Here is a 24,502-nt window from a genome sequence, read left to right on the forward strand (position 1 = left end):
CCTGGCACACAGAGCTGAGAGGGGTCAGGAGGGCTGGCAGTGCCCCAGCAGGGCTGGCAATGCCCCGGGAAGGTTGGTAGTGCCCCAGGAAGGTTGGCAGTGCCCCGGCAGAGCTGGCAGCGCCCTGGGCTCACCTCGGTGAAGGCAGTCTGTGGCCCAGCCCCTGCCCGCACGTGGGCACCCAGGAAGTCGGCGAAGGAGGTGTGGTGCTGCTCCCTGAAGTAGGTGTGCGCCAGGGCGGGCGCCATGAACACCCCCACGGAGTTGCAGAGGCGGATGACGGCGTCGGGGGTGGCACAGTTGAGCAGCGCCAGCCGCGCCCGCTCGGCGACGCGGGGCAGCAGCTCGGCGGGCGCGCAGGCCGGGCGCAGGCGCTGCGTGCCCTGCAGCACCAGCGAGGCGCAGGTGTCGGCGTGGTAGCCCACGAACACGTCCGCGGGGCTGTACTGCTGCTGGCTGACGAAGTGCTCCTCCGTGTTAACGGCCGTGAACTCCCGCACCCAGCGCTCCAGCTCCTGCACGGCCTCCCGCTGCGCCCTGTCCAGCACGGTGCTGATGTCCAGGTAGTGCTTCTCCAGCCGGTTGATCAGCGGGATGGGGAAGTGCTTGTACACCACCTCCTTCTCCTCGATGACGATCAGGCGGAACTCGGGGTGCACCCGGCACTTCACCCTGTGCGTGCCCAGCCCCAGGTCCACGTACTTCTGCCCGGCCAGGTACACGTAGTACTGGTTGAGGGCGTCGTAGAGGCTCTCGTAGAGGTTCTGCAGGTTGAGGAGCACAACCATCTTGCCGGTTTCCATGCACACCTTCACTCGGTTGATGTTCCTGCATATCTGGGTGTATTCCTGGTCCTTAGGAAAACTGGAGCCAAAGATGATTTCTGGCTGCTGGCGGGCAGTGAAAAAAGCCTGCTGGAGGATCTGCAACGCAGCGTAGTTCTCAGTCAACACCAGCAGGTACCTGCAGTCCCCATCCTCAGCGCTGCTGTAAATGTTCTGTCGGATCAGCTCTATCCTACTGATGTCATGAGCACGTATCTCCCCTTTCTCCAGCAACTTGGAAGTGAATATTTCCAAGGCGTTGACGTCATCTTTGCCACCGAAGTTACGAAGAACCACTGCGGCGATGTCCTGAGGTGTGGGCTCGCTTTTGGAGCTCTTGGCTAGGGCAAAAAACATCTTTATGAGGCTGTAGTAGTCACGCAGGCCAAAGAACTCCCTGTTTTGGGCCTTGCAAATGTTCTCATATGCATCTGCAAAGTGATGGAAATACTGCTCAACCTTCTGCAGAGCCCCTCGTGCCGAGCAGCAAATGCCCTTCGCGCTCTCGATGAGCTCCTCTCTGCTGGGGTCACCACGAGACACAAAGATGCCTCGATTCATCTTAGCAGGGTCCAAAGCCCAGTTGGAAATCCCAATGAAGCCAACCTTTTTGTGAGGAAGAGGGACATCATCTATGCAGCCATCCTCCAAAAGTGGATGCAAAGTCTTCAGGGGCATTTTGGGAGAGTCTTCTGCCAGCCCAATCTCATCCAAAACCACCACTGATACATACTCCTCCAAGTTCTTCCCTTCCTGGAATCGAGCACAGTGCTTGAAAGTGCCAATGATGCCCTCTGGAGTGGAGAGGGGGCTGCACTGAAAAGACACGAGATGGATCTGCTTCAGGTCCTTGAACAGATCAGAATGAGCTGCTTGGCCCTGCATAGCATCGGCCACGATGGTTTTTGCCAGGGATTTGGAGCTCCCAGGCTTCCCCACCAGAAAAAGAGGGATTTTCAGCTCAATACAGATGACCATCATGAAGACATTTTCCTTCAAGGCCAAGTTCCTTGCTATGGTATCCCGGAGTGGTACCCCACTCAGGAATAAGTCCTGCATCAGAGTGATTTCTTCCAAAATCTTTTTCTGGGTATCATAAGGCTTTGGGAGGACCTGGCTGATGGCAGTCCTGTATGGTTCCTTCTCTTCCAGGGACGCGTGGTAACAGACCCCGACTGCCAACACCAAGGACCAGATGACACCATTTCTGTCACTGCTGCCCTTGGGGGCTTTCCTCTCAGCCAGATACTTCTCCAGCTCCCTCAGCAGCATGGGGCTGTGCCTGTAAAACCACTTGAACACCTCCATGCAGCGCTCCACGTCCCGCAGGCTGACGAAGCTGCACTCATCGTCCCTCCGCCTCATGTACTGCTGGGAGGCAAAGAGCACCTCTGTGACCGTCCTCACGTCGTCCTTGGTCACGAGCAGCAGCTGCTGGGCCACGCGCTGCACGATCTGCTGGATGTACATCTTCTCGGTGCAGTTGTTGAGCTGCCCGAAGTCCCAGACCAGCGGGATCATGCTGGGCGGGAGCGCGTGCACGCGGTACACGAGCTGCCGCAGCGGGACGGAGCCCAGCTTCTCCCGGGTGTCGTCGGCCTTCACCCGGTAGCCCAGCCCAGCCAGCTCCAGGCGTTGGATCATCCTGTCCGTGTGCTTCCGGTAGGGATTGCAGGCTGCGATGATCCTCAGGCCAGAGCCAGGGGCCAGGGGCTGCCCCTGCACCGTGCGGTCACACAGAACCTCCTTGATGCTGCTCACGGCCTCCGTCGTGTTGGCTTCGTCGAAAAAGAGCACGGTGTCCAAGCCGTGCTGCTCCTTGTTGGATATAGCCAGGGCTTCTGCTTCTCTGATCCTGGCGTAGATCATCTCTGCGGTGGTACCTCCATGAACCTTGACAAGCTTCATGTTCTCCACCTCGATGAAGCTTCTGCGTAACTGGCACAGGAACTTCACCAGCCTGGTTTTCCCACAGCCCGTTTCTCCCATGATGACCACGGGGATGTTGCAGCGGAATCGCATCTCGATGGCCAGGATTTTCAGCATGTTGTCCATGGTGAGCTCGTAGGTCTCATCAGGGTCAAACACCCAGGGGAGCCCCAGCACCATGCAGAGCCTCTCGAGCTTCTCGTTGCGGGGCAGCTGATCGAAGGGCACGTTGAAGGGAACCCTCTGCATTAACAGGCCCTGGTAGAGCTGGGCAGTCATGATGTCCTTCTTGATGACAGTCCCGTTCAGAGGATTGATGGCATCAATGCGATTCCTGGTCTGCTGGAAGTGGAAACCAATGAATGTCATGGACACACGATCCTCGTTGAAAAACAGGTAGGGATGAGGCTCTGACTCCCACTTCTTCCTGATGCGGAAAGGAAGCAGATCTTCCTCCGGAACGTTCTCCAGGTGGGAGGATCGTCTTCCCGAGCTCTGGTCGGAAATGCTCAGGGAGGGCGTCGCAAAGTCCCGCGCCATTAGAATCATGAAGCCGACCACAAAGTTCTTGAAGCCATTCAGAGTGTCCCCGACAAAGTCAGGGTTGCAGAAGACAGAGGCTTCGCAGTCCCTCAGCTGCACGTTGAGGAACCAGGTGAAGTTGCGGAGCTCTGCCCAGGAGGGATCCACGACCCCGCAGTGCAGCAGGAAGAGCTGCAGGCATTCTGCAGGGCTGCCTTCCACCGAGAGCGCCTCGTAGCAGAACCTGTCCAGGTTACAGCCCTGGTCAAACCTCTTCAGGTACTGGAAGGGTCTCTGGAAAGCCTCACTGCAAAACTCCTCCTCGTCCATTCCCACGTGCCCGGCACGGTTCCCAAGTGTCTCCATTTCTAGCACTTCTTTGGGAGACTTGCATGTTATTTTAGGGAACACATCCAAGAAGTGATACTTCTGGTTCACTGACATCTGGAGAAGAGAAAAAGAAAAGAAAAGGTCATCGCAGAGCTGCAGCCTCACTCTTCATCAGCTTAGTTAATCTGTTCTTAACAGTCTCCTTGCCTAAAACCACAGACCTGAGGAACAGGAGCCAGCCTTTTCCCCGTGCATCCTTTCATCCATTTAAAGTGCACCAAGGAATCCTCTTCCCTCCTACATTTTCCTTCCAGGAACATGAGCCTGGCATCACCTCCAGCCCCTTCTCAAGGCTGCTTCAAAGAAAACTAAACCCAAGAAACTGCTGGTATTTATTCCATTTGCTTCTACATTCTGTTCTTACAGATCCATATAAATATTCCCCTACTTTCAAACATGCAAATTACCGTGAGGGAGATTGGATTTTGCATTTTTATATTTCCTATAAATGTTACAGTGGGGGCAGTGAGACTAACATGCCTTCAGAAATCATCAACCCAATGAAACCAGACAGGCCTAATTTGCTGTCTGGTGTTAGTGACACTTTGTACAACACCAGGGACACCAGTTTGTTATGGAATACAGCACACCTCCAATGAAATAGGGAACTCCTGTGCTGTGTTCACAGTTACAGTCTCTACAGCTCACCACAGCTATGCACAAACACGTGCAAAGTGACTGAGAAATTCCCAGAAAGGAGCATTGCTGGTACCTACAGGTCTGGCTGTTGTCTTTGGCACTGGGGACCCCTCCAGGATTTCAATGATGTACAGGTGACACTTTTGCCTTAGCCACATATTGCCATTATTATCTGTCAGGTACTGCAGAACCAACAGCTTGAAGAGAAACTCTGGAATGCCACGCTGCACCTGTCACAAGGAGAGATAGCAAAGCACTTCTTTATTTATCCATCACAACTTCACAGAATCACAGAACAGCTGAGGGTGGGGAGGCTCTCTCCTCAAAGCAGGCTCAGCTAGAACAGGCTGCCCAGGGCCACATTCAGTCAAGTTTTTAATGTTTCCAAGGTGGAGACTCTACAGCTTCTCTGGGCAACTGCTCCAGAGTTCAATCACCTAAATAGTATTTGTGTTACTTACACAATAATGAGAGAACACAAGCTAGGGAAATGGCTGGATGAGAAAAAAGAGCTTTAAAGAAAGCTCCTGAAAGGGTCCACACAGAACCTGTAGGACAAGGCAGCTGTGAGAGGGAGGGATGTACTCACTGAGGAGGTGATATCAAAATGGAATATCATGGGCTTTGTCTGGTGTTCTTTCTTCAGAAAAGGCAGGAGAGATTTCAGCACTTTATCTTCATCCACTTCTGGTTCAATCAGTCTGATGGTTTTCAGAAGTTCTGTGCAATCAGGCTGCTCTTCTTGCAGTCTCTCATGCAGCCTCTTCACATACAGAGATTTCCCTGTTATTAAAAACACCACAAGAATTACAGCTATCTATATCAGATATATCACATTAAGACCATAATAGACAGAAGGAAATAAAATGCTTAAGTACTCCATGCCCTAAAATCTCTGGAGCTTCCAAAAAGGCATTCCAGAAGAAAGTCTAAATCTGGTTTGAGCAGCTGGTTGGAGCCTGGAATCCAACACATGGCTCTTGTTTATCTATAAGCTTTATTTCCTTCCACTGCCTGAGAGAAGCTTTACTCTTTATTAGGACTTGAGTCTATTCTCTTTTGTGCTTGTTTCTAAAGTCAAACCATGGCACAAGGCAACTTCCAGCTTTCACCTCCCTGCACTGACTAGTCTGAATTGCTCTTTTTGACCGAGACGCTTAAATCTTGACACAAAACCTGGCAAGGGCAACCCCACCCTGCTTTTGAGCTCTCAGCAGAGCCCACGCTGCCCATGCCATCTTACCCATGCCAGCTCTTTTGGAGGACACAATCCCAACACACACGTGCTCCTTGAACACGGCTGCGGCCGAGTCGGAGGGCTGAGGCACTCGGAAGTGGCGCTGCAGGTACTGCTGGATCTCTGCCCGTGGCCTCTGGGGAATCATGTGCACCTTGTAGTGGCTGAAGGCAGAGGGCAGGTAGCTGTTCTCCCCCTCGCAGTTGCACAGGATGATGAGCCTGTAGGAGCTGTTGTAGCACTGCAGGTGCTGGAACAGCTCCTCTGCCCTCTTGCTGACGTCGTAGCTCAGCTCATCGGCGTAGAGCATGGTGTAGATCTTGTTCCCCCCCTGGCAGGGGATGAGGCAGCGGCGCAGGAACAGCCCCACCTGCTCTGCGCTGGTCTGGGGCGTGCACAGCAGCACCTCGTCAAAGGTGGGAAGGGGCTGCTCGGGGCTGTTCATGTAAATGGCCAGGGCGGAGCTGAGCACCTCGGAGCGAGGGCAGCTGATGAGGTTGGGCTGGCCCACGTAGAGCAGGTCCTGAGGGAAGTCTCTGGTGACACGATCCCTGCCCCTGCTGGCCAGGTTCTTCAGCCACACGCCCAGAGTGTCCATGTCCAGGCAGCTGGGGAGGAAGGAGCCCATGTTGCTCATGTAGCACTCCCAGATGTGCTCCAGCCGCGCGCTCAGGTCCCTCTCCCCATCCAGCAGCACTTGGAAGTCAGAGCCAGCCTGGGCTGAGCTGGGAGGGCCCTGGCTCTCGAGGGCTGTGAGCACATCCTGCTCGGTGCAGTGGGGGTTGAGGAAGGAGAGCATCATGAGGGCAGCCTGGCTGGGGCTGCCCCTGCCCAGCTCTGAGCACAGGAACACCAGCTGCTCCGCGCTGTAGTAGTTCAGGTAGAAATGCTCACAACGCTTGGCGTTCATGAAGCTTTTCCAGCTCTCCAGGAAACTCTCCATGGTCTTGCAGAGGGCTGGGAGCACAGCTGCCATATCCCCTTGCCCTTCCAGCACTGGGATGGGGCCTAGGGAGAAGTCTATAAAAACGCAGGATTCTTTGTGGGGTGAACAATACACCTGGGCAAGCCAGGAGCGGAAAAGCATGTTCCCAGCTGAGTACAGGTCTATAAAGGCCTGGGCAAGTCTCTGGACATTGGAAAAGACCTGTGGGAGGACAGAGGAGAGAGAAACAAGCTGATTTACGAGTTTCAGCCACGAAACCACTGGAAAGACATTCAATGAAGAGAAAGTCTTTGGCCCCAAGGTGTGTCAGGCCTTGCACAGCAGCCACAGACTCTCTGTGACTTTTCAACAGCAGCATCCCCAGGAAATCAGGAAGGAACTCCCAGCTTGCTACAAAATGACAGTGATGCTGCCAGCCAGGACAATCCCCAGTGCAGCCAGAGGATAAGGCCACCAACCAGTTCACTGTTCTGTCTCCAGCTTAGGTCCACCTTAGCAAGGAACCAAAGGCAGGAACACAGGAACACCCACGTGCCTGTGACCACCCCCCCAGCAACTCCACTGTCAACCACAGCCTCAAACGCTTATACTCAAGGGAAAACCCAGCCTGGCCCCAACACCAGTAACCCTCTGGGTTTGGAATCTGACCTCAGAGAACCTCTCCACCTCCAGGCCTTGCTCTCCCTTGGCCGACATGAGCATCAGCTTGTTCTGCAGCTCGCGGAGCTCTGCCAGCGAGTACTTCCAGCAGGCCTCGGTGTCCCCCGAGCTCCCCGGCAGGGTGAAGCGCAGGACACTGTCCAAGGAGACCTGCCAGGAGCAGGAAGGAGCTGTCAGCATGGCTGGGGCTGAGCTCTGCCCCAGGCCAGGGCTGCAGCCCCCGGGCAGGAGGGGCAGAGGGAGCTGAGTGACCTCAGCCTCACCTTCTGGCCATCAGCTGGGGCCCTCAGCACGTAGACCCCTCTGCTGTTGATGGCAGCTGCCAGGGACAGCGAGGACAGCTCCACGGAGCCATGGCTCTCCTTCACTGTCTTCAGCCACTCCAGGTGCTGGGCCGAAGCACGCTGTGGGGAGAGGAGACACTGCACTGCCCAACTGCTCTGAAATGTGATCTCTGCTCACACCTGACCAGGACAAACAGCTTGGGCTGGCACGAGAGTTTTGTAATGGAGAAGGAAGAAAGGAATGAGTACTGGTTTCAGCCTGCTCCTTCTGCACAGCTCTTCCTTACCCACTCCATGGGAGGCTGAAAGAGCCCACAGCGCTCCAACAGCTCCTGCTACAGAGGCAGACCCTGCTGCAACATGTAAGAGGTCCCAGGCATTTGCCTCCCCTCTTCCCCACCAAACTTTCACAAGCCAGGCCACACCACATCACACTGGAAAGCCTCATGGTGCCCTGGAGAAACACCAGTTACAGCTGCTGCAGGGAACTTTTGTGCCACAGGAATATCAATAACAAGAGTCACAGGTGCCATTTGGCCGGTGCAGCCCAACTTCCAGTCACTCCTGGAAGGCAGAGAGGCAGGAGGATGCAGAGGCCCCGCTCCAGCAGCACTCACCAGTTTCTCAGGGAGGGTCTCGTCGCTGTCCAGGGCTCGCCACAGCTTCTGCAAGCAGCGCATGAAGTCCTCGAAGCCCGAGTCGTGGCGCAGCTCGTAGAGCAGGGAGGAGTAGCCGTGCACAGTGCCGTGGAAACAGGCCACACGGTCCACGTCCATGTCGTTCTCCCCCGCCGAGATGGAGGCCAGGTCAACAAACACCTTCAGCTCGTTGATGTCTGAAATGAGGCACACAGGAGTGAGCAATGTGTGAGGCAGCTCGATACCAGCCCTCATCACACCCTCTATAGGAAATGCAGGGAGAAAGTTTGGAACGGCAGCTCCTGGGTAACTGCCCCCTCCCCATCAGCCCTCCCTGGCCATCCATCCATCCAAGGATCCCCACAGGCCCCCAGGTCCCCATCCAGGATGGGAGCAGTGTCTGGGGGTGCGTTCAGGTGAACTGTGCAGGACAGACAGCTCAGCTGGCACACACACAGCTTCATCCCCTGAAACAACGGGTCTGAACTGAGTAGCAGCAGCTGCTGAAGCCCTCCAGGCCAGCCCAGCTCCCAGCAGGGTGGTCCCTGTGTGCTGCACCAGTGCCTGGGCACGTTTAAAGGGTCCTCATAGCACACTGCACACCAAAACCCATCAGAGATGGAACTCTCAACACCAGAAGCTGCACAAAGCAGATGGGTCAGGGATTCAGTGTTCCTTCTGCCCCCACACGGTCTGCCATCCCTTCTCGTACTCTGTGATTCCTGGGTGAGCAGCACACACCTTTCAGTGCCTCTCTGACCCAGCAGACAAACTCCTTCTGCTGGGCCAGCTCCCTCAGACAGCCACGGCGGGGCACAGTGATCCCCTGCAGCAGCTTCTTGGCTTGCACGAGCTCAGGGCTGATGGAATCCAGCTTCTGGGTCTTGTAGGATTCAAGCTTTTCTGTCTGGAAAGCAAAAGGTGCAAACACACACTGAGTCTGGAATTGGGAATGCCACTGGTTCTGCAGAAGGGAAAGGAAAGCCCTCTGCAAAGCCACACCCCAACAGAGCAGCATCATCACCTCCCTTTAAGGAATGACTACACAAAAGCACTTGGAACATCTGATTTTTACCTCAAATAACCATTTTGCTTCAAGAAATGGCTCTGAAAAAGTGAGGTAGACTTGCGGGAAGGTTCAAATTTAGCCAACACCCTGATAGTACAAAGCCAAGGTCAGGGATACTTACTATATGCAACAAGTTTTCCAGGATACTGAAGTCACCAGAGAGGCCTAAACTCTCTTTGACATGGGCAATGATCTTGGCAGCATCCAAGGTTAAATGCATTTCATGGTACTGCTGGATCTGCTGCACTCGCAGGTCAACCCAGCCTCTGTCCTCTGCTGGCTGAAGGCCACAGATGGTGTTCAGCTCCACCCTGAGATCCTCAGGATGATTTGTGAATTCCTGGAAAGTTCTATCCACTGCAGAAAGCGTGAGACTTCCTGATCTGAGATCATCATACAGCATGGCATAGCTGTCAAAGCAAGGGCGGATCACGCTGTTCAAAACCTCATCAAGGTCCAGCTCAGGAGCAATCTCCTCCTCATCCTCATCCTCGTCCTCCTCCTCATCCTCCTCTGGACTGTCACACACATACTCCTCTCCTGCCTTCTGTGCTGCCTCCTCCCAGAACTGCTGGAAGATCAGGCTGTCCTTGAAAGAGTGCATTTTGTGGACAAACTCTTTCAGCTCAGGGCTCAGGCTGTAGAAGGCCTGCAGGGGCCTCTTTCCCAGCATCACAACTTGATTCAGTCTTTTGAAGCGAAGATCTTTTGAGTGTTGAAATGCCACCTCACCAACATTCACTGTAAACCAGACAGGCCAGAGGGAGATCAGCTGGTGCAGGCTGATTCCAGCTCCCTTCATCCCCCTCCTCAAGCCACAAAATGCTACCAGGCAGGTGGACCCCTCCAAGTGTCATTTGATGCACAATCACTCACTTGATCCCCTCACTGCTCTGGTTTTACTTCCCCCACCCCTCCTCACCCTCACTTTGGGGCTTAGAATCAAACCTGCTCCCAAAGCCAAGGGATTTTCAAGGAAAATGCTGTTTTCTAGAGTTGCCACTTCCAGACTGCTCCCCCAGAACTCTACCTCTCACAGACTTCTGCACCTTCCTGCACATGCTCAGGAAGGTTCCTACTGCTTTTTCCTCTCTTCTGAGCTGTGTGACTTCCTCATGCCTCAATGCCAGCAGCTCTTTCAGGCTTCTCTGGAGCAGCTCCTTTTCCTCACTTGGTCGTTGCTGGTGCTCTGAAAGAAAACTCACCTGTAGTCACAAAGCAGAGCTTCCCAAGCCCTGCATCCCAACTCAGGCTGGGAACTGCAGAGTCACTAACCCTGCAGTGACAACACACACTGGAGCTGGGAGATCCCTGCCCAGGCTAAGGGAGAGCACTCCAAAGTGCTGCAGCACTTCCTGAGCCTCCCCAGCCCCTTCCTGAGCATCCCCAGCATCACCACAGCGATGCTCTCAGCCAACCATGCCCCTTTGAAGCCATCCCTCACTTGTCTCCCAGATGCAGAGGAACTGCTCCTGGTGCTGGAACACCTCCTCCAGGTGTTTCACCAGGATGCAGCCGCTGTGGATGTCGTCAGTGACACTCGTGAGCACAGAGTCTGCTATGGCCATGACATCCTTGGCTTCTTCTGTCAGCTTGTCCAGGAGGTTTCTGTTTGATCCTGTTCCAGACACAAAGCACGTCATGTTTCCCAAACAACAGGGAGAATCAGGAACTTTTCCATGCCATGGCACAGAGTCCTTCCATTTCCTACTGAGCCCCTACCCAAGAGCCTGTGGACTCACACCACCCTCCAACCCCTCATGTCTTTTTGAGCAAAGCCAGGAATTTAGGACAGAAATGTGGAAACTTTCCACGGAGAGCCCGGACCCAAACCCTGTGGGGCAAACAAAAGCCACTAGGATCCATTCACTTGGCCAACTCTTTGGGCATTTTTGTGTGCCAATAACTTGTGAGAACTCCTCAGAGAAAAAAGTTATGGTCCACAAATCGTGAGGAAGCTGCAGTGGATTAGAAGTGGAATAATGGCTCCCTCTTCCTTGGCCTTCCCTCTCCAAACCCAAAGAGTTCCCTCTCCAAGCTGAATAGTTCAAGCTTTGAGATAGGGACTAAAACAAGAGCAGGACAATTCCTCTCTGCTGCTCTGTGCAGTGGCAGCAGGGGGGCAGAGAAAAGCTTCTCAGGGCCTCCTAAAACCCAACTACAGACCTACCATTAAAGTTGAAGGTATGTTTGATGTCAGGCCACGTGAGCAGGTGGTGCAGAATCGTATCAAAATCACCCTCAGACTGCCCAGGCCTGACTGGCCACGACTTGACAATGACAGCAGACACGAGCTGGCTGAACTGGCCCATGTTGTAGGCAGAGATCTGCTCCAGGAGATTGCTCTGCATCTGCCAGGGCACACAGAGGGGCAGGGGTGGGTCAGACCCTGGGGTCCCGCTGGGTCTGTGCCTGCCAAACCAGCCCTGTGACACAACTGACTCCAGAGCTCACAGTGGAAACACATCACAAATATTCCTCACGGACCTCATTTCCTGATTTCTTGTTGATATTTTTGTTGTTGCTTTAACAAACAACCCACAGCAGCTCAAGCAACATCCACCTTCCCCTTCCACCACGAGGCACACCCCTGTGCAACAGAATTGCTGGGGAATTTAACTTTTCTGTCTCCTCCCTTCCCCTACCAGGGCACACACCATACCTGGCAAGCTGCAGGCACAGCCTCCACAGCACAGTTGTGGAAGCACCAGCTGATGCAGGGGTCCATCTGCGTGATTTGGGGATGCTGACAGCAGTACACCAAGATTTGGTTCACTGGAGGCTCCTGAAGGGCAAAAGGGAGATTTCTCATCAACTCAAAAGTGTTTCTCCTGGCAGCATGAAGCAGTGCTGCTATCAGGACAATAAAAGGAACCTGAACATCAGCCCATTTCTGAGGGCCTGGGAGAGAGATCAAACAAATAAATGCTTGGAAAAGACTTTAATGACTTCCATCTAAAGAGTGTGATTACTTAATATCCACCTCTCCAAGCCAAGCTCACAGCAGAAAATATTTGTTTCCTGATTTCACTGTGAAAATCAATGGCTTAAGGAAATGTGTAACTGCTGTAGGAAGGAGATGAGGAGATGGACAGTGTCACTTTGGAAGGGACTAACACAGCTGGGTGTGCATTTGGGAGCCTGAACAGCACAAGGAATGAAAAGAGAGGCACCAGCTTGGCTTCTCTGAACCCCATGGTGTTTACTTTGCACTCGCTGGTTCTTAAACCCACAGAGGTGACCCAATTGTTCAGAATGTGGATTTCCTCTGAAGCACCAGGACCTGGAGCCAGGCCACTGACCAAGGTTACAGAGCGGGACTTTGTCATGGCCAAAGCCACTCTGCACCTGTCCTGCTCCAAGCTCAGCACAAGCCACTGCATCTGCTCTGGACAGCAGCCAAGGCTGCCTGGAGTCTCCCCTACCTGCTGGATTCTTTTCTTCAGATCTGCAAGTAAAGTGTTCCTCCAGGTCTGGGTGAACTGCTCATCTGGAAAGCTGATAGTCACAAACTTATTCCAGGCCTGCAGGGGACAAGCACACCAACCCAAAGCACTGAGTGCTGGGATTTCACAGAGAAAGGAAATGAAAAGAACCACGTAGAGATGCCCCACACGCCTCAGACAGCCTGCAGCCCTTCCAGATGTTTCCACCCTGAGGAAAAGGAACACTCCCAGAGTTGCAAAAGGCAGCTTCTAAGCCCAAACAGTGTGTGTCTCAGCTGCTGAAGGAGAGTTTTGGATGAGCCACTTCCACCCTGCTGCTGCAAACTGTCCCAGGGAGGGCCGGGAGCAGCAGCTCAGGCTGGCAGGGCTGCTCTGAGCTTTGCCTGCTGGAAGGCCTGACGACAACCAGTGGGACACACCGGGAGCAGGACAACACCAAGGGGCAGCTCCTCACCCCAGCAGGGCCTTCAGGAACACCAAGGATGAGCAGAGCAGAGGTGAGCTCCAACACTGCCCATCCCACCCGTTCCCTACCCAGCCACAGCTGCAGAGCCCAGCAAAGAGCTCTGAGCAGCAGACTCAAGACCCTGGCTAAGCCACTGCAAAGCCCCTTTGTACTGACATTATCAGAAGGTAACAGACCCGAAGCTCAAAGAACAAAGAGAAGGCCACGTGGTGCAGGTACTCCTTCAGTAACTTCTCCTTTAAAACGTTTCTGAACCAGGCACGAGCTTCCCTCAGAGCTCCACTGAGCAGCCTTGGCACTTCCTGCACAGCATCCCCTGGAACCTGCCCCACACACAGGGGAAGACAACAAAATAAACACAGCTCAAGCAGGACAGCAATGGACAACTGATTTAAATCACTATTTCTAAAGAGAAGGCCCAAACACACCCAGAACACACGAGGCCAGCAACAGACCCAGCACTGCTTGAATAAAGAGCAGAGGCTGGGAAAGTGCAGTGCTTACAGGCAGGTTGTGCTTAAGCTTGTTCCAGGAAGTAAAGACAGCAAATGTTTAAGGGGAAACAAAACCAGCCTTAAAATAAAGCTTATCACAGTAAACCTGAGCACCTGACCTTATTTTCAATAAGAACCAAACTCATCAGGTGACTCCACACCTCTCAGAGTATCACAGTCTTGCTTAGAGTGTGAAGTTCTTCAAACTGAGACTGGGTCTGACCCAAACCCAGCATGTTGTGCCACTCCTGTGACATTTCTGGCTACCTTGCTGGCATCAAGCCAAGAGTTCTTGGTACTCACAGCTGGGGGCTGAAGCTGGGCAACCTTGGCAATCAGGGTGGCAGCAGAGGCCGGGATCAGGAACAAGCTCACAGTCCTGGCAGCCTTGCAGAGCCTCTCGTGCAGCCTGAGGCAGCAGGACAAGCAGCCCTGCCAAGAAGGAGCCCCCAGAGCTCTGCAGGGCAGCAACACAGAGGGACAGTTAATTTTCTGCTCAGAGGAAAAACAAAAAAAAAAAAAAAAATAAAAACAAAGTAAAAACCCCACCAAATTCAACATGGTGTGGCAGCTGCCTTCCTCAGCTGGGTTTAAAATTGGGATAGAACTCCAGGATTGTTTTCTCCACAGAGATTTCAAGGCACACAAGCAGGGCCCCAGCCCTGGTGCAGAGGCAGACAATACTGTCACAGAGGTGCACTGCACTTACCTGGCTGGGGGCTCATCCAAGGCACTCAGCACTGTGTTGAGAATCTCCTCTATCTGAGACTGGAAAGACAAAAATATGAAACCGTGGAAGAAATTGTACAGACTGATTTCTGATTAGCTGAGGAAGAAGGAACTCACTATTCTTTTGCATTTTCTCCAACATTTTTATAAATACACTGTAAAACAGCAGAGCTTATTTACTGGATGTCAGAGCCAATACCTGGGCAGCTTTTACATGCACAAACCCAAGCTGTACTTGCAATTTGGAGGTCTCAAATCTATTATTAGTTGCAAGGCCCTACTCCTGCTGTCCTCACATCAACACAAGAGTTTTCACAACAGCAGGAAAATCTCCCAAACCAGCAGCCTCTTGCCCAACCCTCGTGTGCAAAAATCAGTTTCAGTAGATGTCTGAGGAGGTCAGGAATGAAATATTTGCCATCACTAACCAAGAGCAAATGCAGCTAAGAAAACCTCCCCTCAACAATGCCAACACCACTTTTTGCTGCAGATAACCCCCACTCTCCCCCTGAGGAGGGTCTGACTTCAGAGCAGCTGTTTTTGCTCTCAGCCAGGTTTGAAGCTCTCTGTGCTGTGACCTGCTGCCAGCCCAGTGCCCTCAGTGGTGCTCAGTTCTGCCCAAGGACAGCCAGGAGCCCAGTGTGAGCCCTCATCCCAGAGCTGGGCAAAGCTGCCACATGACAAACCTGAGAGCGGCTCCACGAGAGGTCAACATTCTCCAGCCTGTACAGAACACCCTGAAGGGTAACTAAGAGCTCACTGGAGAAGTCTCTTATGAACTCAGCCAGGCTCCCCAGGGGCAGCACACAGAGCCAGGACTTGACCAGAGTCCCATCAAATTCCATCAGGTGCTTCTTTTCTATCATTTGTGCCAGCAGGGTCCCTCTGGAGGGGAGACAAAACAAAATCTTCAGCATTCCAAGGAACAAAGGGCCTTGAGCTTGTGCAGCCCACACAGGAGCCTCCTCCTCATTCCTGTGCTTCTGTCCCTGCAGCTGAGATCAGTGGGAGTCCCTGGGGTGGCACTGCAGAACCAAACCACTGAGCACAAGCACTCAGGGAAGAGAAACTCCAGGTCTTGCTCAGACTCTACTCAAGAGGAGCAGCTTTAGCTCCCACCTGCTCCCTGGCTGGCAGAACTGGGGGGGTTGTGTTTGAGGGGTCACACTGTGCCCAGCTGGGCTACACTCAGTGACCTCTGAGCCACCATGTGCCTGTGCCCAAATACCCCAAACGTGCTACATTTCATACTCTTTACAAATGAGGGAGGGAAAAACAAACAAACAAACAAAAAAATAGAAGAGGAGTGCACCGGGAGCTCTGGAAAACTCACCCATGTTGCTTCCTCCTGATTTCAGCAAATGGAAGCCCTTCCAGCCCTGCCCAGGCATCCTCCTCCAGCAGCCCGTGCTCCTGCTGCAGGGGAGCAGCAAAGGAGTGCAGAAGGGGAAGGACCCACACCCACTGCTCCACGTTACACTCAAGGCACCTCTGGCACAAGTTTGTCAGGTCGACCTTCAAGCTAAAAAAAAACAAAACAAAACAAACACACTGAGTGAAAGAGCAGCTTTATCCCAGCCTTGAGAACACCCTAGGGGTGTGGGAGGCTACATTTCAATCTCTCTGTGTGCCTTTAATTAACCTCTGGGCATTATTTCAGCTCCATCCACTCTCCACTGCAGAAGGTACCTGTGCAGGTTTAAGGCCCAGAGCTGCAATGTTGCTGAATCTCTCTGCACAGACCCTGCTGCTGGAGCCCTGGGAAGACCCAATCCTTTAGCTACAGCCTCCCCATGAGCCTCCCCAGCCCTGTGACAGCCACACAGAGAAGGGCTCCAGAAAGAAATGCGATGGCTGCAGCTGTGCGAGTGAAGCACTCCACATCCAGCTCCAGCTAAGCAGTCAGATCACAACCTGGCAGACAGGCACTCCAGGGAAACCAACTAAAGAGTGTGGAATGGTGCACTGCAGCCTTGCCTGGATGCTAGCCCTGCTTCAGGCAGGAGGCTGGAATTGAGGTATTTTAATACCTTCAAATGTAGCTTTTTCTCTGGCTCTCTGGCAGTAGAGAGCTGGATTCCTGTTGCTTTATCAAAGCAACACCAGCCTGGTCAGTTAGAAGGCACATGGAGCACTTACCTGGTAACTCCTGCAAAAGCCTGTTTGATGTGAAGGATCTCATCCTGTACATCTTGTGGTGACACCTGATCCAAGCACAGGAGGCTGCACAGGTCGGCCAGGTCACTTTTAGGTACTGAGAATGAATAGTTCTCAACTACCACAACAATGGTGAGCCCCAGAGCCAGCTTGCTTTGGATGATTCTGTCCTCTGGAGCTGCTTCTGGTGCAAGGAAAGGGACAGCTATTTTCTTCATGTATTTTAGCAGCAAATCATTCACCTGGGGCAAAGAAGAGAAGAAACAAAGCAAGCACAGCATTAGTCTCTCTTCTGAAGCCAATGTCTTCTGCCAGTTCCAGCGAGGCCACAGGACAGGAAGGAGCAGCCCCAACACCCAAAGAAGGCAATGCGGCATTTCTGTCACATTTCCTAATTATGTCAAGTAAGAAATTTTGGATTCCAGAAACCCTGCTGGCATCACTGCTTAGAACAAGATCAGGAGCTTCTCCCAAAAAGCAGGCAGGTTTGGAGCAAGACATGAGTGCAGAGTTGTCAGTGACAGAACAACTGGCAGCAAAACTTAATGGCAAGGCTTAGGAAATCAATATCCAGACACAAAACCCACTCAGGTGTGAAGTCACCACATCACAGCCCTGCTGCTGACCCCCATGGGGTCTCAGAACCACACTGAGATGCACAGGCTGACTGAAGCCCCCAAGGCAGTCAGTGACAGCCACCTCAGAAAGATCCCCACTGCTTCTGTGCCTGAACTTTGACTGGAAAAGCAAAATTAACCCAGCGAGGTCAACAGCAACATTGAAGTTTGGGTTCAGTAACAGAATGTTTTCTGCCTCTGTGCAAGAGAAGGGAGATCACCTGCTCTGTGCTGAAGTTTAACTCTCTCCACACCGTTGCCTTGCCATCAAACACCCGCTGGGCTCCTGCAACATTATGGAACTGCCTCAGCTGGCAGAAGAAATTCCTCAGATTGTCAGGACTCCAGGTTCCAAGAATGCTGAAGATACTTTCTAACATAATATTGGCAGCTATTTTCTTCCCTTCCACCACTTCCTTGGTTTTATCAAAAGTTAAGATCTGCCAGATGTTTTTGAACTTGGAAGGCCTTGCACACACAATGTCATCGTACTGGTGCCACTCTGGAACAGGAACACAGGGAAACAACCATTGCAATCAGGGGCTTTTCCCTTTCAGCTGCCTCAGCAATACCCCCAGCAGCCCAGACAGGGCTGCCTGGCAGGAATGCTGGGCCACAGGACAGCAGGGATCACCCCAGGGTGCAGGTCCAGCAGCAGAGCTCACCCCCATTGTTGAGAAGTGCCCCGTTTATCAGCAAGCAGCGATTCACGTGTTGATTGGATTCTGACTTCTTGTAAATGAACTCATAATCCCCCTTCCCACAGGACACCCAGTACTTGTAAGGAATGTATTTATCCAGGATTTCTCTGCTGAGAGTTACAGCGCCTTCAATGAGGTATCCATGTTCTCCCAGATTCCTTGGGGACACAAACACAGCAAAGGCAGGCAAAGGACACGTTAGGTGATCTACAGACCTCCTTTTCCACGCATTGCTCCATTTCTAATGGGAACAGTGACTGTTCTTTCACAAGAACACTTCAGAGCAGCCTTCCCCACGGTGAAACCCTTTGCTGCAGCCCCAGCTGTGGGCACAGAGCCACCCCAGCACAGTGGCTGAGGCCCCAGAGGGACCCGAGCAGGGGACACTCACCTGGTGCAGTTCAGCTCACAGATGTTGTCCTTCCAGCTGGCGTAGGAAGGAATGCCCTGGGCCCTGATGAACACTTTATCAGTGTCGGGGTTGAGCTTGAAGTCTTTGGATAATATTGCATGGAAATACACTGTGACACCCTCGGTGCGGCTCACAGAACTGCAGCAAAGAACAGAAGGGATTCTGTTGGCGTTTTTCAATTGCACAAATCACTGCAAACCTCAAATCACACTTGAGCCACCAGCTGAGTGGCTGCAAGACCCATGCACTCTGGCAGCAGTTCCCTCAGACTGATGTTTGAGCAGGCCTAGGGCAAAGCCCAGGGCAAAAAGGAAAAACAGGCTCCTAAAGGCAGCAGGAGATGCTCTGGCCCAGCAGAGTCACACTTCCCACCCCTTCCAGCTCATACACATTAAGCCAAACATCAAAACAGCTCTTCACACTATTCACCTGAAGCGTTGTGTGGGTGCAGGACATGTAGCTCATAAGAGCAAGAACTAAGAGAATAATCTCTTTTTTGTCCATCAGATGCTCAAGCAGGTTCAACACATCCCCCAGGACATCACCTGTGCTGAGGTCCCCTTCAACACTGGTTCTGTCATGCACAACCACTTCACCTCAGTTTCAAGACAATTCCATTTCCACATATCCAAGGTAAGCACTGACCCCATCCCAGCACCTCAGGCTGGAGTCCTGAGTCCTCCTCACAGCAACTCCTGTTAAGGAAGAAAGCTGGGGAGCAGCAGGGCTGTTCTCACCTTTCTTTAATATTTTCCACCTGTTTCTGGTTCTTTTGTTCCTTTTTGTTCTTGGGGCTGTCTGCAGCAGCCACAGCACTCTCCTTCCTGGCAGCCTTGGCTCCTTGGTTCAGACTTGTCTTCTCACTCACGTTGGGCATTTTCTCACCTGGGGTCTGATTTTTCTCTTTTGTGTTTGCATTCTGCATCAGGGAGACAAACAACACCCAATGAAACAGGAGCCCCTGGAAGCACAGCATCTCCTCCTGGTGTGCTGGTGATTGAGAGATGGAGCTCCTGGTGCAAGCAAGAAGCCATTTATTGTTTCTACAACTCCATTTATATACTCTTACAGCCTTGGGTAAAATCTTTCATTGCTGAGCAAGAACCACATTATTCATGTTTCCCAGCTATACTGCTTAACCACAGCCTTGCACCTGCAGTCTTGCATGACTTCCTTTAAACAATGCAATTTCCTTTTAGTTTCCTCCCTTACATTTCTGTTTGATGTTCCCAGGGCTTCTGGCCCACCAGAGTCAAGATGCCCACACCATCCATCGACAGTGCAGCACCTTCTGCTCCACTGCCCACCTGCCCCCCAACACTGGTGCAGCAGCAGCTTCAGTCCCCTGGAAGCACTGCAAACACTGATCCCTCACTGAGGGAAGCTGCTGGCTAAGGAAAACAGCCCAGCATGGAGAGGAGCCCAACCCAAACACACTGCTCAGTGAGCCCCAGGTCCCAGAGGATGGGGTATAAAGAAAGTGAAAGAGAAACCACAGCAACCTCCAGCTTACCAGGCCTGCAGAGCACAGGCACCTGCAAAGCACCAAATCCCCTCATTCAAGGGGATCCCAGAGCTCTCCAGAGAGCATGGCTGGCTGGAGAAGAGACACCTCCCAGTCCTGGGGGCATCTGAGCAAGCCCTCAGTGAGAGCTGGGCTACAACTGGCACCCAGGAGAACAGAACCCAAATTAGAGCCTCCCCAATTCACCCCTGTACCCCTGGGCTGGTGCTCCACAGCCTCACTGACAGCACAAGCAAGTCACACTGGCAGAGGGGAGCTGTGCCCACTGAACACTCACCAGAGCTCACCCACACTCACCTTGGCAGTGGAACCGGTCCCTTTCTGCTTGGGCTCCTTCCCAGCCGGCGGGCTCGGAGCCCCAGGGGAGGCCTTGGGCTCAGCCTTGCTTTGGGGGGCTGCCCTGGCAGGAGGTGCCCTGGGACTGCCAGGGACGGCTCCCTTGGCAGAGGGACCGGCTCCCTGCCCTGCTGGCAGCCGCTCCTTGCTGCTGCCCCGGGCCTGGGGACCGGCTGTGGCTGCTGGCGGCTGGCCAGGGGCACCACTGCCCCGCTCCACATCGTCCCCGGCTGTTCCTGCGTGCTCCGGGGCTGTGCCATCCCTCACCTCGTCCCCCGGGGCCGTGGCACTGGGAGCTGGGGCAGCCCCCCCGGCAGTGCTGCTCTGCCCCTCTGCTCCCAGGCTGCCAGCTTCCTTCCCCAGCTGTGCCAAATCCCCGCCGCCTCCAGGTGTGTCTCCACTGGCATCAGCACGTCCATCAGCACCTGGGTTTGCCCCCTCACCGCCGGGGGGTTGGGTTTCTGGAGGAGCAACACCTGTGTCAGGCAGCTCTGTGGTTTGAGCTGGTGCTGTGCTTTGAGGAGGCAGAGAGTCCTGTTCCCCAGAGATGGACTTCTTTGCTTTGGTCTTCTTCCCTTTCTATTAAAAAAAGAAAAACAAAGACCACAATGTGTTTATTCATTGCTTTAGCAATTCTTTGTCACCTCCTCCATTGCAGCAAGTGCTGACATCTTCCTGCAACACAGGGCTAACAGGGAATGATCAGGAAGAGGAGGGACAAGGCCAGCCAGTGAAATGCAAATAACTCTTGAGAGCTGTGTAGGTTTAATATTCAAGACTCGCTCAGCAGGAGCACAGAGCGGCCTGCAGTGTCTCAGCTGACTCACGCAATCTGCACGCACACACAGCCTCAGCAAGCACAGCGAGCTTCTCCAGGAGGAAGCCAGGCAGCAGCTCCCCGGCGTGGCCAGAGGGAAGTGGGGGATGCAGCCTGGCCTGCTCACTTCACACAAGAGAGCAACAACTCACAGCTGCTCCCCAGCACGATCCTCACCTTCCTCAGCAGGGACGCCACCTCAGCAGAGTCGCCAGCCCCGCGCTGAGCCGAGGGCTCTGTGTGGTTCTCTGGAGCTGTGACATCCCCCAGCAGTGAGGATCCCTGTTCCTCCTTCTGTGTCTCAGCAGAGCCGGGAGATCCACCTGCAGCGTCGGGCAGAGCTCCTGCCCTGTCCATCGGTGACTCGCCCTCTGTCTCCTTTGTTTCAGCGGTGGAAGAGGCCCAGCAGCACCTTCTCCCTTCACCTCTTCCTCTGCATCAGGGCCTGCAGGGATCTACACCTCTCTTCTCTCTGCAATGGAAGGAAATTAATTGGTAAACTGGAAATTCACCCCCCAGGGGTCACAGGATGGTTTGGGTTGGAAGGGACATTAAAGCTCATCTCATCCCACCCCAGCCACAGGCAGGGGCTCCTTGCACTGGACCAGGTCACTCCAAGTCCCTGGATGGGGAGAGAATCAGGAAAAAAAGGCAAAACTTTTGGGTTCAGATACACACAGTTAAATAGGACAGGAAAGGAAAATTACAATAACCATAAAGGAAAATCCAGACCAAGTGCTGCACAGGGTGCTTGCTCACCACCCCCTGAGCCATGCCCAGCCACCCCCTCAGCAGTGTCCAGAACCCCTCAGGGTCTCCTCCAGCACCATGCCCTGTGCTCTGCAACCTCCTCTGGGCACTGGGGCAGCTCTCCTGGCTCTGCCCCTGCCAGCTCCTCCCTGCCCAGGCAGCCTGGGGAGTCCTTGGCTCAGTGCAAGCACTGCTCACAGCTGCTGAGCCATCGGGCTGTTATCAACAAGAGCCCATCCTGAACCCAAACACAGCTCTGAAACAGCTCCTGGGAACAGCAAACTGTCCCAGGCAAAGTCACGGACACACAGGAGCTGGTTGTTGTTGTTGTTGTTCCCTGCTCAACTCCCACCAGCCACGCCACCACTCACCCTTACAGCCTCCTGCCCGACGCATAACCATTAGGGAACCCCAGCAGTGATGTGGAACTCCATCCCTGTGCCTGCTGCAGACACAAATGCAGCAGCAGTGCTGGCAAGCAGCTGCCTGTGCCAGTGCCTGGAGCCCAGCATGAGCAGGGACAGGACAGTGGCACCTCCCAGCTGGCACAGCCTTCTGGGTGGCACTGTGACCGCTCCCACTCAGCTGAGAGCTTTCCAAGAAGGCAGAGGAAACTCCCTTTTTATCTCCACAGCTTTATCCAGTCCTTCAAAAACCTGTGGAAGGGTAGCTCTGGGCCCAGATCTCTGCCTTCTGCAGGGGTTTCACAGGCTCCTCCACACTGCCTCCACCCCAGCTCTGAGAGCAAAAGCTTTGAACCTCAGCTACTTGGGATGTTCTTCCTACAGCATTCCAGAGCTGGAGATGCCAGGTTTGTAACCCTGCCATGCTGGAGTGCAGAAGGATGTGCTAAGAACTGACCCTGTGTGGACTGCAGCAGCTTCATTCTGATTTAGTGTGCTTTTCTAGGACCACGTTCTCTCTGCCAATAAACCAGTAGCCATTCTGGTGGCCCAGGTCATTCGGTCTTAAACAAGGATTAAAGGATTAGGAAACATTTCCCCCAGCAGAACAGTGTTGTGTACTTGATTCTGTCTCTGTTCAGAGTCAGAATTAGTGTGGTGTCAGAGTTTAGGGGTGAGTTCCAAATCTAACAACAAGCTGTGAATCGGAAATTCTGTGTCAAGGAGGACTCAACCAAGTCTTTTAACACAAAAAGCAGCACTACTTCATTGGTAAAATAAACTATTTCAACACTGGAGACCTGAGCGTGAAGACTGTGTAGGATGTGTCACCAACTGAATCACCTGTCCGTCTCCTGACAGTCACTCCAAAGTGAAGAAAACTGTCTCTGGTCAGGGGAGGCTGAGAGGAGAGATTGGGAGGGGAGTTTGGGACCACAGCAGAGTGGGATGGGCTGGGCAGAGCAGAGCCCAGAGCCGCACGGGCACCAGAGGTGACACAGGCAGCCCCCGGTCAGCGTGCAGGCCCCGGTCAATGGACAGGTCCCGGTCAATGGACAGGCCCCGGTCAGCGTGTGCAGGCCCCGGTCAATGGACAGGCCCCGGTCAATGGACAGGCCCCGGTCAGCGTGGGCAGGCCCCGGTCAGCGTGGGCAGGCCCCGGCCAGCGTGGGCAGGCCCCGGCCAGCGTGGGCAGGCCCCGGCCAGCGTGGGCAGGCCCCGGCCAGCGTGGGCAGGCCCCGGCCAGCGTGGGCAGGCCCCGGCCCGGCCCGGCCCAGTCCCTGGGCCCAGCGCGGCCCCACAGGCCCCGGCAGGCCCTGCCCCGCAGTCAAGGGGGACAGACAGGCCCGGGGCACAGACACAAACACCGGCACACACAGCGTGAGGCAGCACAGCCGCGTCACCTCCTCCTCTGCCCGTTTTATTGTCAGGGAGCGATGCTGGAGAGCCGGGCTGGGAGCTGAGAGGAACCACAGCGCTTAAAGGCAAACCAACACAAACAGCGAGCGCGCCCCCGCGCTGAGGGCCCGTGCTCCCACCGGGGACCCGGCTCGCCTTCCCGGAGCCCTGCCTGGGGCTGCTCGGCCGGGCTGCGCCGGGCCCGGAGCCTTGTTCCGCCGGGCTGGGCCGAGCCATGGCCGGGGGTCGCTGCCCGGGCCGACCCCGGCTGGGCGGGGCCTGCCCAACGGGCGGGGCCTGTATGCAAATAAACCGCTCTCGCGCCTCGCGGATTGGTGGCTCTCCGCCCCCTCGGGAGATATGCAAACGAGCAGGGTGGATGAGCCAATGGCGTGGGGAAGGAGCGGTTGTATGCAAATGAGTCAGTTATGTATGTGACGGGCGGGGCTAGCGCGGCTCCGGGGGGCACGGGGAGAACCGGGGGGGAAGGGGGGCAACGACACAGGGAGAGCACGGGGGGGACACGGGGAGAATCGGAGAGGGACACGGGGAGAACCGGGGGCGGGAACCGGGGAGAAGGGAGAACCGCGGGGAACACGGGGAGAACCGGGAGGGAGACGAGGAGAACCGAGGGCGGGAACCGGGGAGGGACACAGGTGAGAACCGGGGAGATACACAGGGGAGAGGCGTCCCAGGTGAACGGGGAGGGCTCCGGGCAGATCGGGGATCGGGGGGCACCGGAGGGTGCAGCGGGACCCGGAGCCGCGGCTGCCCCCGCCCCGCAGCCCCCCAGGCCCGGTGTCCCGTGCCGCCACTCACCCACCGCCCCGGCAGCAGACTCACCGAGTCACCGGGCACGGCTACGGGCATCGGCACCTGCAGCGCCCGCTCGCTCCGCCGCTCCGCACAGTCCAGCCCGGACAAGTTTCGTTTCTCCGCCGAGCCGCCAACTTTCGTTTTTGCAGTCACGGTCCCCGCCCAGCCCCGCCCCGGCCGATCCCGGCCAATCCCGGCCAACCCCGGCCCCGGGCGGCTCTCGGCGGGTCCCGCCCTGCCCGGCCCCCATCCCGCCGGGCATCTCTGGGGGTCCTCTCCGGGTACCCACCGGGCAT

The 24,502-nt window shown here is 54.6% G+C and overlaps 1 protein-coding gene across 1 annotated transcript in view; it reads right to left on the bottom strand.

The window, feature by feature from the left end:
* The window catches only part of RNF213 (ring finger protein 213), a 45,675-nt gene extending 21,354 nt beyond the window's left edge, over positions 1-24,321 (bottom strand). Inside the window, exons 1-27 of the mRNA XM_058817130.1 lie at positions 24,234-24,321; positions 21,016-21,310; positions 19,983-20,600; positions 18,898-19,079; positions 18,140-18,298; positions 17,713-17,906; positions 17,269-17,549; positions 16,413-16,672; positions 15,607-15,795; positions 14,960-15,158; positions 14,254-14,312; positions 13,848-14,001; positions 13,227-13,373; positions 12,564-12,662; positions 11,801-11,923; positions 11,309-11,489; positions 10,583-10,756; positions 10,169-10,327; positions 9,260-9,879; positions 8,811-8,976; positions 8,049-8,266; positions 7,411-7,551; positions 7,136-7,297; positions 5,548-6,688; positions 4,894-5,087; positions 4,382-4,534; positions 135-3,719 (exon numbers count right to left, since the gene is read on the bottom strand). Coding sequence (XP_058673113.1) covers positions 135-3,719; positions 4,382-4,534; positions 4,894-5,087; positions 5,548-6,688; positions 7,136-7,297; positions 7,411-7,551; positions 8,049-8,266; positions 8,811-8,976; positions 9,260-9,879; positions 10,169-10,327; positions 10,583-10,756; positions 11,309-11,489; positions 11,801-11,923; positions 12,564-12,662; positions 13,227-13,373; positions 13,848-14,001; positions 14,254-14,312; positions 14,960-15,158; positions 15,607-15,795; positions 16,413-16,672; positions 17,269-17,549; positions 17,713-17,906; positions 18,140-18,298; positions 18,898-19,079; positions 19,983-20,600; positions 21,016-21,195 — 9,738 coding nt within the window. The 5' untranslated portion in view covers positions 21,196-21,310; positions 24,234-24,321. The remainder of the gene's footprint in view (positions 1-134; positions 3,720-4,381; positions 4,535-4,893; positions 5,088-5,547; positions 6,689-7,135; positions 7,298-7,410; positions 7,552-8,048; positions 8,267-8,810; positions 8,977-9,259; positions 9,880-10,168; positions 10,328-10,582; positions 10,757-11,308; positions 11,490-11,800; positions 11,924-12,563; positions 12,663-13,226; positions 13,374-13,847; positions 14,002-14,253; positions 14,313-14,959; positions 15,159-15,606; positions 15,796-16,412; positions 16,673-17,268; positions 17,550-17,712; positions 17,907-18,139; positions 18,299-18,897; positions 19,080-19,982; positions 20,601-21,015; positions 21,311-24,233) is intronic.
* Between the last annotated feature and the right edge of the window lie 181 nt (positions 24,322-24,502).

The sequence above is a fragment of the Ammospiza caudacuta genome, chromosome 19, assembly GCF_027887145.1.
Source record: "Ammospiza caudacuta isolate bAmmCau1 chromosome 19, bAmmCau1.pri, whole genome shotgun sequence".
NCBI classification, from domain to species: Eukaryota; Metazoa; Chordata; class Aves; order Passeriformes; family Passerellidae; genus Ammospiza; species Ammospiza caudacuta.